The following is a 12,270-nucleotide window of genomic DNA, read 5'->3' as shown; positions in this document are numbered from 1 at the left end:
GCCAGAGCTAAAGCTGGCCCAGAATAAAAAAGAAAAAGAAAAAAAGGAGCGGTTGGGAGCTTCAGTCACCCGCCAGCCTGAAAACAGCCCTTAGCCCTTCACCCAGACTGGCCAGGCACCCCAGTGGGGACCCCCACCCTGAAGGGTGTGTGACCAGCTGAAAACAGCCATCATCCCCTCACCCAGGCTGGCCAGGCACCCCAGTGGGGACCCCCACCCTGATCCAGGACACCCTTCAGGGCAAACCAGCCAGCCCCACCCATGCACCAGGCCTCTATCCTATATAGTAAAAGGGTAATATGCCTCCCAGCACCCGGATCAGTGGAGCCGCGAGGGCTCCCGGCACCGGGATCAGCATGACGGGGACAGCGCCCAAACCCCCTGATCGCCCTGCGGCTCTCTGTGTGACAGGGGGCGGGGCCACAACCTCCCTATCCGCCCTGCTCTGTTCGTGACAGGGGAAGGCGCCCCAACCTCCTGATCAGCCCTGCTCTGTGCCTGATAGCGGGGAGCTCCCCAACCCCCTGATCGCCCTGTGGCTCTGTGTGTGACAGGCTGCGGCGCCCCAACCCCCTGATCGGCCCTGCTCTGTGTGTGACAGGGTGTGGCACCCTAACACCCCCCCCCCCACGGGCCCTGCTCTGTGTGTGACAGGGTAGAGCCATAACCTCCCCATCGGCCCTGCCCTGAGTGTGACAGTGGCGGCGCCCCAACCTCCTGATCGGCCCTGCTTTGTGGGTGATAGAGGGTGGCACTTCAACCCCCTGATCCACCCTGCTCTGTGTGTGACAGGGGGCCGTGCCTCAACTCCCCTATCGGCCTACTCTGTGAGTGACAGGGGGGAGCTCCACAACCCCCTGATGAGCCCTGCTCTGTGGGTGACAGGGGGGAGCTCCCCAACCCCCTGATCAACCCTGCTCTGTGCGTGACAGGGTATGGAGCCCCAACCCCCCTGATGGGCCCTGCTCTGTGCGTGACAGGGGCAGCACCCCAACCCCTGGATTGGCCCTGCTCTGTGCGTGACGGGGTGGCGCCGCAACCTCCCTATCGACCCTGCCTTGAGTGTGACCGGGGGTGGAGCCCCAACCCCCCAATCGGCCCTACCCTGAGCATGACTCAGGGTGGCATCGCAACCTCCCAATCTGCCCTGCTCTGTGCATGACAGGGGGCGGCGCCCCAACTCCCCAATCAGCCCTGCTCTGAGCCCGACCAGGGGCTGCACCTAGGGATTGGGCCTGCCCTCTGCCACCCAAGTGCAGGCCTAAGCCAGCAGGGCATTATCTCCCGAGGGGTCCCAGACTGCAAGAGGGCACAGGCCGGGCTTAGGGACCCTGCCTTCCCCCCCCTGAGTGCACAAATTTTTGTGCACCGGGCCTCTAGTATTTTATAATTAGTTATTACTGAGTAAATGCTACAGATTTTAAAATAACAGTCCCTGCCTATTCTGGCTATTTATCTATTGCTCTCAGCTGAAGCCTCCCTATCTATTCTGTGATGCGCCAGGAATTTTGTGAGGTTTGAGTTAACATATGTAAAGTTTGGAACAGTGCCTGGCACTTAATATTAAGTAAACACTTAATAATGTTAGCTATTATCATTATAATTTTAATTAATCTGTAATAGAATTCTATATGCTAGTGTTGGACTTGTGATTTTTGCATCCATATTTCTGAGATCTTATTTTGTAATACCATCATTTAATAAGAGATAAGGCTCTTTATCTGCTATTATGAACGAATTACAAAAATTCCCCTTTTTTCCATATTCTATTTATTGATTTTTTTAAAGAGAGAGAGAGAGAGAGAGAGAGAGAGAGAGAGAGAGCACGCCCTTGCTGGCTAACTAGTTGGTTAGAGCATTGTCCCGATACACCAAGGTTGCAGGTTCAATCCCAGTCAGGGCACACACAAGAATCAACCAGTGAATGCATAAATAAGTGGAATAACAAATTGATCTCTCTCTCTCTCTTTTTAAAAACCTTTTATTGATTGACTTTAGAGAGAAAGAAAGAAGAAGAAAGAGACACCAATTTTTGTTGTTCCACTTATTCATGCATTCATTGGTTGATTCTTGTATGTGTCCTGACTAGGGATCAATCCCACAACCTTGGTGTAATGAGATGATGCTCTAAGCAACTGAGCTATCATGCCAGGACCTTTCTCATATTCTAAAACCATTCATATAACGTGGAACAGAATTATCTCTTTCAGGAATGCTTGGAAATATTAAACAGTGAATCTTCTGGGTCAGGTGTTTGTTCTTTGGTCATTTTGATAACTTTCTCAATGTCCTCAATTGTTGCTCCATCCTTGTTTTGCATTTTTTAAAGAAAAAGAATATGTAATTTAAAATTTTACACAGGTTTCAAATTCATTATAGTTATATAAAAATTCCCTTATGTTTATTAAATTTCTGTGATGAGTTTTAAAATTGGGGAGTGATAGATTTGTTCACTGTCTTATGATGTTTCACAGGTGATACATATGTTAGAAATGATTATATTGTACACTTTATATATGTGCAGTTTATTATGTCAATTATACCTCAAATTTCAAGAGTAATTTTATAAAGCCTACCAATTTCATAAGTCTTTTCAAAGTGCCAGCTGATATTTATTAATTCCGTTGTTCATGATTTCTGATTTTTAAAATTATCTTCTGAAATATAATACATTTATTATAGATAAAAAGAGATGGTGCATGCAAGAGCTGTCAGTGATTCATTTCATTATAGTTTCATATATGATTTGTTAATTTGTTATATATATATATATATGTGTGTGTGTGTGTGTGTGTGTGTGTGTGTGTGTGTGTGTGTACCCTCACCTGAGGAGTGGATATTTTTTCCTTTGATTTTTTAGAGAGTGGAAGGAAGGGGGAGGGAAGAGAGAGAGAGACACACATTCACTTGAGAAAAACACATTAATTGGTTACCTCCTGCTTGCACCCCATCCAGGGCTGAGGATCAAACCTGCAACTAAGGTACATGCCCTTGACTGGGAATCTAACCCACGACCCTTCTGGTCGACACTCTACTGAGCAAAACTGGCCAGGACTGTTTTATGTCTTTGTTACTACCTTGATTTTATTGTTCCCAGGCTGTTTTTATTTTATTTATTTTTAAATGTATTTTTATTGATTTCAGAGAGGAAGGGAGAGGGAGAGATAGGAACACCAATGATGAGAGAGAATCATTGATTGGCGGTCTCCTGCACACCTACGGGGCATCTAGCCGGCAACCCAGGCATGTGCCCTGGCTAGGAATCAAACCTTGACCCCTGGTTCAGAGGTTGATGCTCAACCACCGAACCACACTGGCTGGGCCCAAGCTGTTTCTTAAATATTAAGAAAAGGAAAATATAGATGGAGATGCAGTGTTGTTGGTTTTGTTTTGTTTTTCAGGCCATTTTTGTTTTGGGGCCAGGAAGCTCTGGATGTGGAGAAAGTGTAAAAGTGGAAAGACCTGGGCTCTGGCCCATAAAACAGACCCTTGGGTGTGAGTTAGCTATGGACTGAGATGCAAGGATTAAACTAGAAACACAAGGAGCAGATAGCTTCCTGGGAATGTACATCAAGAATTACTGCAAGCAATTGGTCAGCATAAAAAAGCAAAATGCATTTGGATTCCCTTTATATTCTACCACTTCGCATAGCCAAGAGTGAAATCCCTGATAATGGAGACACTTTGCAGAAAGACACTGAGAGGCTAGGGCTAGGCTTGACTCTGCTAGCCACTTTGGAGAGGGGTCAGAATAGTGGCCATTGCCTTTCTGCAAAGTTAAGTGTGAGGCTTGGTATTTAGAACAGGGGATTCAAACTCTTATGGAATGCCGAGCTTGCAGCATAGTTATACCAAGGTAAAAAGGTCTTGCTATTTTTGAGGATATTTTGATGCCATCTGTTTGATTCAGATCAACCCAGATTTACTGATTATTCTAGGCATAGCTTTGTGCCAGGCACTACAGGGGAACAGAAATGCATTTAATATGGTCTCTATTCTTTTTTTTTTTTAATTAAATCTTTATTGTTCAGATTATTACATTTGTTCCTCTTTTTCCCCCCATAACTCCCCTCCTCCCAGTTCCCACCCCACCCTCCGCCCTCACTCCCCACCCACTGTCCTCATTCATAGGTGCGAGATTTTTGTCCAGTCTCTTCCCGCATCCCCCACACCCCTTTCCCCCCCAAGAATAGTCAGTCCATTCCCTTTCTATGTCCCTGATTCTATTATAATCACCAGTTCATTCTGTTCATCAGATTATTTATTCACTTGATTCTTAGATTCACTTGTTGATAGATGCGTATTTGTTGTTCATAATTTGTATCTTTACCTTTTTCTTCTTCTTCCTCTTCTTAAAGGATACCTTTCAGCATTTCATATAATACTGGTTTGGTGGTGATGAACTCCTATAGCTTTTCCTTATCTGTGAAGCTCTTTATCTGACCTTCAATTCTGAATGATAGCTTTGCTGGATGAAGTAATCTTGGTTGTCGGTTCTTGGTATTCATCACTTTGAATATTTCTTGCCACTCCCTTCTGGCCTGCAAAGTGTCTGTTGAGAAATCAGCTGACAGTCGTATGGGTATTCCCTTGTAGGTAACTGAGTTTCTTTCTCTTGCTGCTTTTAAGATTCTCTCTTTGTCTTTTGCTCTTGGCATTTTAATTATGATGTGTCTTGGTGTGGTCCTCTTTGGATTCCTTTTGTTTGGGTTCTCTGCGCTTCCTGGATTTGTAAGTCTATTTCTTTCACCAGGTAGGGGAAGTTTTCTGTCATTATTTCTTCAAATAGGTTTTTAAGATCTTGCTCTCTCTCTTCTTCTGGCACCCCTATAATTCGGATGTTGGTACGCTTGAAGCTGTCCCAGAGGCTCCTTACACTATCTTCGTATTTTTGGATTCTTTTTTCATTTTGCTTTTGCGGTTGGGTGTTTTTTGATTCTTCGCATTTCAAATCTTTGCCTTGATTCTTGCGCTCCTCTGGTCTGCTGTTGGGAGTCTGTATAGTATTCGTTATTTCAGTCAGTGTATGCTTAATTTCTAGTTGGTTCTTTATCACCACATTGAGGGTCTCATTAGATTTCTTGAGGATCTCACTACATTTATCGGCAGTCTCACCAGTCTTTTCGAGTGTCTTACTAAATTTATCGGCGGCTTCTAGACAGTTCTTGAGAGACCTTAAAAGTGTGGTTTTGAACTCTATATCCTCCATTTCTGTCATTTGTGTCCTGTTTCTTTGTCTCCGCATTTTTTATGCTTTCTTGGTGCACCCCCTTGTGGTCTTTGTGCGCAGTCTTGTTGTAGTTAAGCCTTGATTGTTGTAGGTAATACTGGGAGGGATTTGACCTCCAGGCCAACTGGCTGTGAGAATCAGCTGTGTCTGCAGTGGGAGAACTTCTGTCCTCTAGGGAGGTGCTAATCTAGCCTTTGCCTGAGGCTATCCCGCAAATGCCTCTGTGCAAGGCTTGGGCAGGGCGGGTCCCAGGGGATCTACAGGGTGGGCGGGGCGAGCAGTTATGGCTGCTCTCAGTCCCGTCCCCAGAGGCTCTGCCTCTCAGTGTCCCAGCAACTGCTGCAAGTACCTTGGAGAGAAAGCTGCCCTCGAGTTCTGACCGATGCCAGACAGTCCCGCTTCTCCCATTTGAGTCTGGGTCCCCAGAGACTTGCCCAGAACTGGAGCCCAAATCCTGAGACTCCCTCCCGATTGAAACAGACAACCGCGCCCTCAGCCGCCAGCCAGCTGGGCACGCACCTCCGCACCTTTGTATTTTACGTCCGCACCGCACCTCCTCTGAGTCCCGGTATGCTTTTCTCTTTCCTTCTAGTTATAGAATTTCCCCTCAGCCAGCCTTCCTGTGGTTCTGGGTGATGTCCGTTCCGTCTTTTAGTTGTATTTTTGAAGTGGTTGTGCGAGGCAGCAATCTCCGGTGTTTACCTATGCCGCCATCTTGGTTTCTCCTGGTCTTTATTCTTAAAGACCTTAGAATATAGTGCAAGAGCCAGGTAATTATGATAGCAGCCAACACTTTGCCTACATTCTTTCAGACACTATTCTAAGGTTTTTATATGCATTACAACAGCCCAATGCGGTGGGTACTATTTTTCACCTCTCAAAATGGAGGAGGAGGAAATTGAGATACAGAGAAGTTAAGTAATTTGCCTAGTGATACACGGCTAGTAAATGGCAGCACCAGGGCTGAAACCCAAACACTGGTTCTAGTCTTTGTTCTTAACTTTCTACTGTAGAGCAATAGTTCTCAAAGCCTGGTCCCCAGATTAGCAGCATCAACCTCACCTGGAAACTTATTAGAAACTAGATGCCGGATGCATGAAATTTGTGCAAGAGTAGGCCTTCCTTCCCTTGGCTGCAAGGACCAGCTTCCTTCTGGCACCTGGGACCCAGGCTTCCCTCACAGCCCCGGCTTCGTCCGGAAGGACGTCTGGTGTAATTAGCATATTATGCTTTTATTATTATAGATGCACATTCTTGGGTTCCACCCAAGACCTACTGAATCACAAATTCTGGAGGTGGGGCTCAGCAACCTGTGTTTCGTTTTTTAAATATATTTTTTATTGATGTCAGAGAGGAAGAGAGAGATAGAAGCATCAATGATGAAAGAGAATCATTGCTCAGTTGCCTCATGCACGCCCCACACTGGGGATCAAGTCCATAACCGGCATGTGCCCTGACTGGGAATCAAACCATGACCTCCTGATTCATAGGTCAATGTTCAACCATTGAGCCACACCAGCTGGGCTCAGCAACCAGTGTTTTAACAAGTTCTCTAGATTATTCTGATGCCTGCTATTTGAGAACCTCGGCTAAGCAAGGCAGACTGTGATGTGGGTCAGAAATTAATCTCTCTATGGTTAGGGAGTGGGTATGGTCTGTGTCTTAAGTTCCTAGCCTTCTGTACTGCATTTAGTGTAAAGTAGGTATCAAAAATGCATATGGATGAATTCATATAAATGAATGTAAGGGAAAGGTGATGTTTGAGCTGGGTCTCTTACCACCTATCAATTGCCACAGACCAAATGAGAGGAATCTTCTTAGAAACTGAGAGACTAGCAAGGAAGTGACATACTTTGAGCAAAATATAAGGGTCTACACTACCAAAAGGAGCCATCAGAATGGCAGGAGGATCATGTGAGAGTAGTTAAGGAAGTAAACATGTCAGGATTTGGGGAACAGCTGAGTTGCGGGGGGGAGAAGGAAAGGAGAGAGAGAAACTTCATTTCTGGGATGAAGATGCCATTTGCAGAGACAGGATGCATAGTACAAGCACATGTGTGGGGTAAATATAAAGAGTTTGATTTTGGACTCTTTAAATTTGAACTGATGGTAGGATATCCAGATGGAGCTGTCCAGCAGACACGTGGAAATGTGAGTGTGAGATTTGTGTGGAAATGAAGATTTGGAAAGATAATTGAGCCATAAGAATGGATAAAGCCTTCAAGGGGAAAATGAAGAGTGGAATTAGAAGAGAGCTGGGCTTGAAACCATGGTGAACACTACTGACAAGAACTTAGGCACTAGATCCCAGAAAATGCTGAAGCCAAGGAGGAGGCTAAAAAAGGAAGGAGAGGCATAGTGTCACATGTTGCAGAGAAATAAGAATGGAAAATTATTCTTTGAATTTCGACACAAAAAGTCTTAAGTGGTGAGGACAGAAGCAGATTGCCTGAGTGAGTGAGCGAGCAGTAGTGAGAAAGTGGAGACAGGTGCTTCCAGGTCCCATCCACAGAGGTCTGTAGCCGCACTTAGGTTGAAACTGTGACACCTTCCAGGGTAGGCAGGGTCTCATATCTGTGGTCTCAACTCCCAGCACTCAGCCTGGAAAAGCGAGTGGCGTCAGGGAGTTCAGGGAGTCAGGGACAGAGAAGGGCTTCGGGGAGGTAGTCGCTTCGCAGCCCAAGCGTGAAGCATGAGAGAGATTAGGAGGAAAGGTGGGAGGCAGGGCCCCTCGGTGATGGGGTGCTCGGAGTGTTGAGGGGGACCAGGGAATGAGGTGGGGTTCCTGTAATGTGCGCGTGACTCTGTGAGAAGAGGGGAGGCTATGTGTAGGATTGGAGGGACCTATTTGGGAAAAAAGACAGGGCCAACGGCTGCTTCAGGGGGTGGGGGAGTGTCCCCATCCCAACCCCGCCCAGCCTCACTTACGCCACTGCGCGGTAACGCTGCGCCACTACCGAAGCCCTTCCTCCGGGCTGCAGGACGACGGGTGACCGCCAGGGGCCGCTGCCTCGGGCCCCGGGTGCCCCCGCCTCTCTCCATTGGCCTTTGTTGCCTTCGGAGCGCCCGGCTTGACTCGTTCCCGTCCGCCCCCTGGGCCTGGCGGTCGCGCCTGCGCACTGGCAACTGGCCGGGCGCTCACTGGGGGAGCTGCTGCAGGCTCCGCGGCGGCGGCGGCGGCAACGGAGGCTGCGGGGGTATCGGTGCGAGCGGCCGGGCTTCGGGGGGGAGCCGAGCCCGGCCCGGGAATCCTAGCAGCTAGAGTGCGGGGTACCTAGGCCCCTCACACTGGACTCCACAGTCTCCGGGCCGCCTGACCTCCGCACGGGTATATGGGATGGAAGCGGGACCCTCGGGAGCAGGTAAGGGCCCACGGGAGGTGGGAACGGTGTGTGCTCCAAAGGACCAGGGGACTCCCGCCTGAGGAGCTGGATTTCCGAGTGAGGAAAGGTTTCCTGAGTGAGGAGAGGGGCTCTTATGGGATGGGGGCCCAGTTTGAAGGGATCTGTGTGTAGTTCCGGGGGAAACCTTGTGAAGGGAGCTCTGAGATGGGGGCCGTTTATCAAAGGAGGCTCTATCCACTCCTGGAGGCGAAAAGTAATCTGGGAGAAGGGCCTGAACACACGTAAGGACTCCCGGAGATGCCTGGAGGCCTAAGGAGAGTCCCGGCAGGTGGCAGGAGGCGGACTCCAGGTGTCCTGGAGAGGAGGAGGTCCATACAGATGGGCCCTAGCTGTAGCATGCCGGGGCGGGGGTTCAGCCAGTCTGGGCTGGGCTAGTGTCCCTTGGGAGAAGGCGCCAGACCTGGACTGTGAGCTCCGCCCAGCCGGGCCTGACGCGGGGGCGAGGGTCAGGGGGTGGTGGGTGGGGATCCAGCCTCACGATTCCCCCTCATCCCCCGCGAGTCCTGGGAGCCTGAGCAGAGGAGCCTGAGCAGAGGCACTCGAGCATGCGCAGAGGTAGCCGCTAGAAGGGGCTGCCCTAGGTAGTGGGGGCGTGGCTGCCCAAATTACCCCCACTTTCTATCCCGCGCGGTTTGGCTTGGGAAAAGGAGCGTGCTGATGGGGTGCATTCTCTCTAAGGTTATGCTGGCTGGGCGCAAATAGAAATGGTCCCCTTCCCCATCTTGGGAGTTCTTACACTTGGCCCGGAAAACACTCAGTCACAATTTGCCAAGAATGGGTTGAGGGAAACTGCTAAAGTGCCTTGCCTTATTTTGCCACTTGGATGAGGAAAGACTTGGACCGATTCAATGGCGGGTTTTCACTAAAGATAGGTCTTAGGAAAAGTGTTTGTTACTGAAGGCTGAAGGGCAGGGGCAGGTTTACCTGGAAGAGGTTGTCTGCCTGGTTTGCACGTTTCTGGTCCAATACTGTAGACCCGAGGTTGCCAAGCTAGCCTTTTGTCACAAATAAGTTGTTTGGGGGATGGACCCTAGTGAGTCCCAGGTGATAGCCTTAATTTCTCCTTGTTCATGAACAATCAGGAATAAAGGAGATAAGAACAGAGGAGAAACTGAAGCTGGGCTTTTCCAAGAAGACTGGAGTCCCCAGGTCAGGTTGTGGGTTGGTGGCACTTTGGTGGAAGGAGCAGTCTAGACCTGGGAATCCTTTAGGTAATTTCTCACCTCCTTCTTCCATTTGATCTGGAATGGTAATATGATTTTCATTTGGGACATGAATTTTATATCTGGTGGAAGAATTTTTTTCTTTTATACCAGATCTAATCTCAAGGAAATAGCTTTTACTAACTCATTCAAGTCATTCATTCAGTGATCTGTAAGTACTTTCCCCCAAGCAGAAAATAGCCTTATAAAGTCTGTAAAGGTCTTAAGGTGAAGTGCAGGGAGCTTCAGAAAATTACTTCCTCCTTCTCTCAAGTCCATCTCTCCATACCAGGAACTCTCTTGGTTTTCTAGGCTGGAGACTATTTGCAACAACCTGTGGACTAGAGTAAGAGTAGGTCACAGAGGTTCAGATAGATTGCCAGGAGCTGACACCCATACCAGACTGCTAATGGTTTTATTCTGATGAATTCCTAATGGATGCTAGAGTAATGAAAAAACTGACTTGTTTGATACAAGAAATAGGCTTTTAGGAAAGGGACTAGAGCTTGGTATTTGGAGTTGGCTGTAGCCTAGTGGGACAGGCTTTGGCTTATTAGGGGGTGTAATTGAAATTCATTCTGAAAGCTGTGAATGGAGGTACCTCATTACTCCCCCTTGCTAAGCCCTGTCAACTCTCATGGAAGTTGGAGGACATAATACTCAAAACTGAAGTATTGTTGTTGGCTTCATTGGGCTTATGTTCAAGTGTGCCTTCTGTGCTCAGGTGTGTTCCAAGCACATAAACTGGACTGATTTATCTGTGGAACCAGCAAGTGTTTAGGCCCTGAAACAAAGTATATGTTTATTAATTAAATTGAATCACATTTGTGACATAAATTGTTAAGCACATAGTTGGATACTTAATACAGGTACTCTGTATACTCATGTGTGGACAAATTCTTTTTGGAGATATTGGCCTCTTAGTATTTGCTTCCTGATAGCTAACCTAGCCTTGAATTTGTCTTTTGAATAGGCAGTCTGCTTCTTGGGAGGTTGTGGGCCTCTGAACTGCAGGGAAGGAATCCCTGAGCCAAGCCTTTCAGCTCTGTTACTTTTTCTTCTCAGGGCTGGTTGGGGATGGGGGAGGGGGAGTGTCCTTTTCACAGCCCCTCCCTCCTTGCTTTTGTCTACAAGGAAGGACCCCGCCCCTTTCCCCCAAGGCCCAAGCTTTGTCCTCTCTGCTGGGGCCCTCATCTGCATCACAAAGTGGCCGTCTGTCCCTGTCTGGGTCTGAAGGGAAGTGTCTCCCTTTCTCAGACTAAAAGCTGGGGGCAGGGTGAGGTGGGGAGGGCGGGGGGAGTGGACTTTCTACAGCTGTGAGGCTTGCAGGGGGATGGGATAGGAGAGAGCTTACTCCTTCTGCCTTCCCTAGTTTGGGGATGAGGGAGAGCTTGGGGGCTTTCTTGTTTTCCCAAAGCCTTCTTGGAGTAGAGGGTGCCTGGTGCCTAAGGCTGTCTGGTCTGTAGTCCTATTTCTGGGGAAAAGAAGGCTTTGAGGCTAGAGTGTTTATTCCATTCCCCTTAAGTTCTACCTAGCCCAGCTCTAGGGATGTCTTTTCAGGGCTCCAAACGGTTATTCCGCCTGGGGGAGACTAAGGAGGTGAATGGAAAGTAAGAACTTGGGGAGGGGAAGGGTGTCTTATACCAGCTACATCTACCAGGGTACACGTCTGTCCTGTGCAGGATTTATAATTGTTTCTGAGCAATTTGCAGGTGTTTTTGTGTTTGTGTGTTGTGTGTGTTCTTTGTGGTGTATCTGCAGATCAGTTTGTTCATTCATTTAATATCTGTATATTGAACACCTCCTGTGTGCCAGGCATTCATACAGGAGATTCAGCAGTGACCAGGGCAGATGGTCCCTGCCTTTGAAGAACTTACAATCTAAGGTAGTGAGGGGTATGTGTGTAAAGATTTTGTCTAGGTCTAAGTGAGTGAGTGGATGTGTATGACTAGAAAGTGTCACATTACGTGTGTGTGTGTCTGTCTATGCCTTGTGTGTAATTTCTGTTCACCTCTTTTTGGGGTAGGTGGCCAGGTGCTAGTAGTTAGCTTTCACTTCCCCATGTAGCTGAGTCCTAAAGGCCTTTTGCCCCCAGGCTGGGCCTGCATTTCCAGTCTGCATTGTGGGGCTGGACTTGACAGGTGGTTAGAAGGAGACAGCATTTTAACTCTGGGAAGCATGCCCCTCCCTTGAATGGTTCTGACCTCTTCCTGACCCCCCAGATGAGGATATGCGCCCCCCCCCCCCCCCTCCAGCCAGACTGAAAGCAGAGCTCTGGTGATGGGAGGTTCTGGGCTGGCTTATTCATCTCATCTCCCACCTGAGCTGGTCCTCTACCAGCCAGGACAATAGTAACTCTAGACAAAGGCTTCTCTTAGGCTGTTTTTCCTTCCCTTTCCCCTCAAGCTAGAAAATAAAACTAGAGGCAGCAATC

General features: G+C 48.2%; 1 protein-coding gene across 5 annotated transcripts in view; it reads left to right on the top strand.

The window, feature by feature from the left end:
* The first annotated feature begins 8,317 nt into the window (after positions 1 to 8,317).
* LOC132231317 (protein argonaute-1) overlaps positions 8,318 to 12,270 on the top strand; it is a 49,006-nt gene continuing 45,053 nt past the window's right edge. For 2 of the 5 annotated variants that reach the window (XR_009452023.1, XM_059690194.1), the window contains exon 1: positions 8,320 to 8,592. Coding sequence is in view for 2 of the 5 variants with exons in the window: in XM_059690194.1 (XP_059546177.1) it covers positions 8,568 to 8,592 (25 nt within the window). In the remaining 3 variants the exon portion in view is untranslated. Of the gene's footprint in view, positions 8,593 to 12,270 lie in introns of all 5 variants that reach the window. The other 3 variants (XR_009452024.1, XM_059690196.1, XM_059690195.1) reach the window with 3 other exon arrangements.

This window comes from Myotis daubentonii, chromosome 3 (genome assembly GCF_963259705.1).
Source record: "Myotis daubentonii chromosome 3, mMyoDau2.1, whole genome shotgun sequence".
Taxonomy (NCBI): Eukaryota; Metazoa; Chordata; class Mammalia; order Chiroptera; family Vespertilionidae; genus Myotis; species Myotis daubentonii.
The sequence above is the reverse complement of the archived record's forward strand: the minus strand, read 5'-3'. Positions and strand labels throughout refer to the sequence as shown.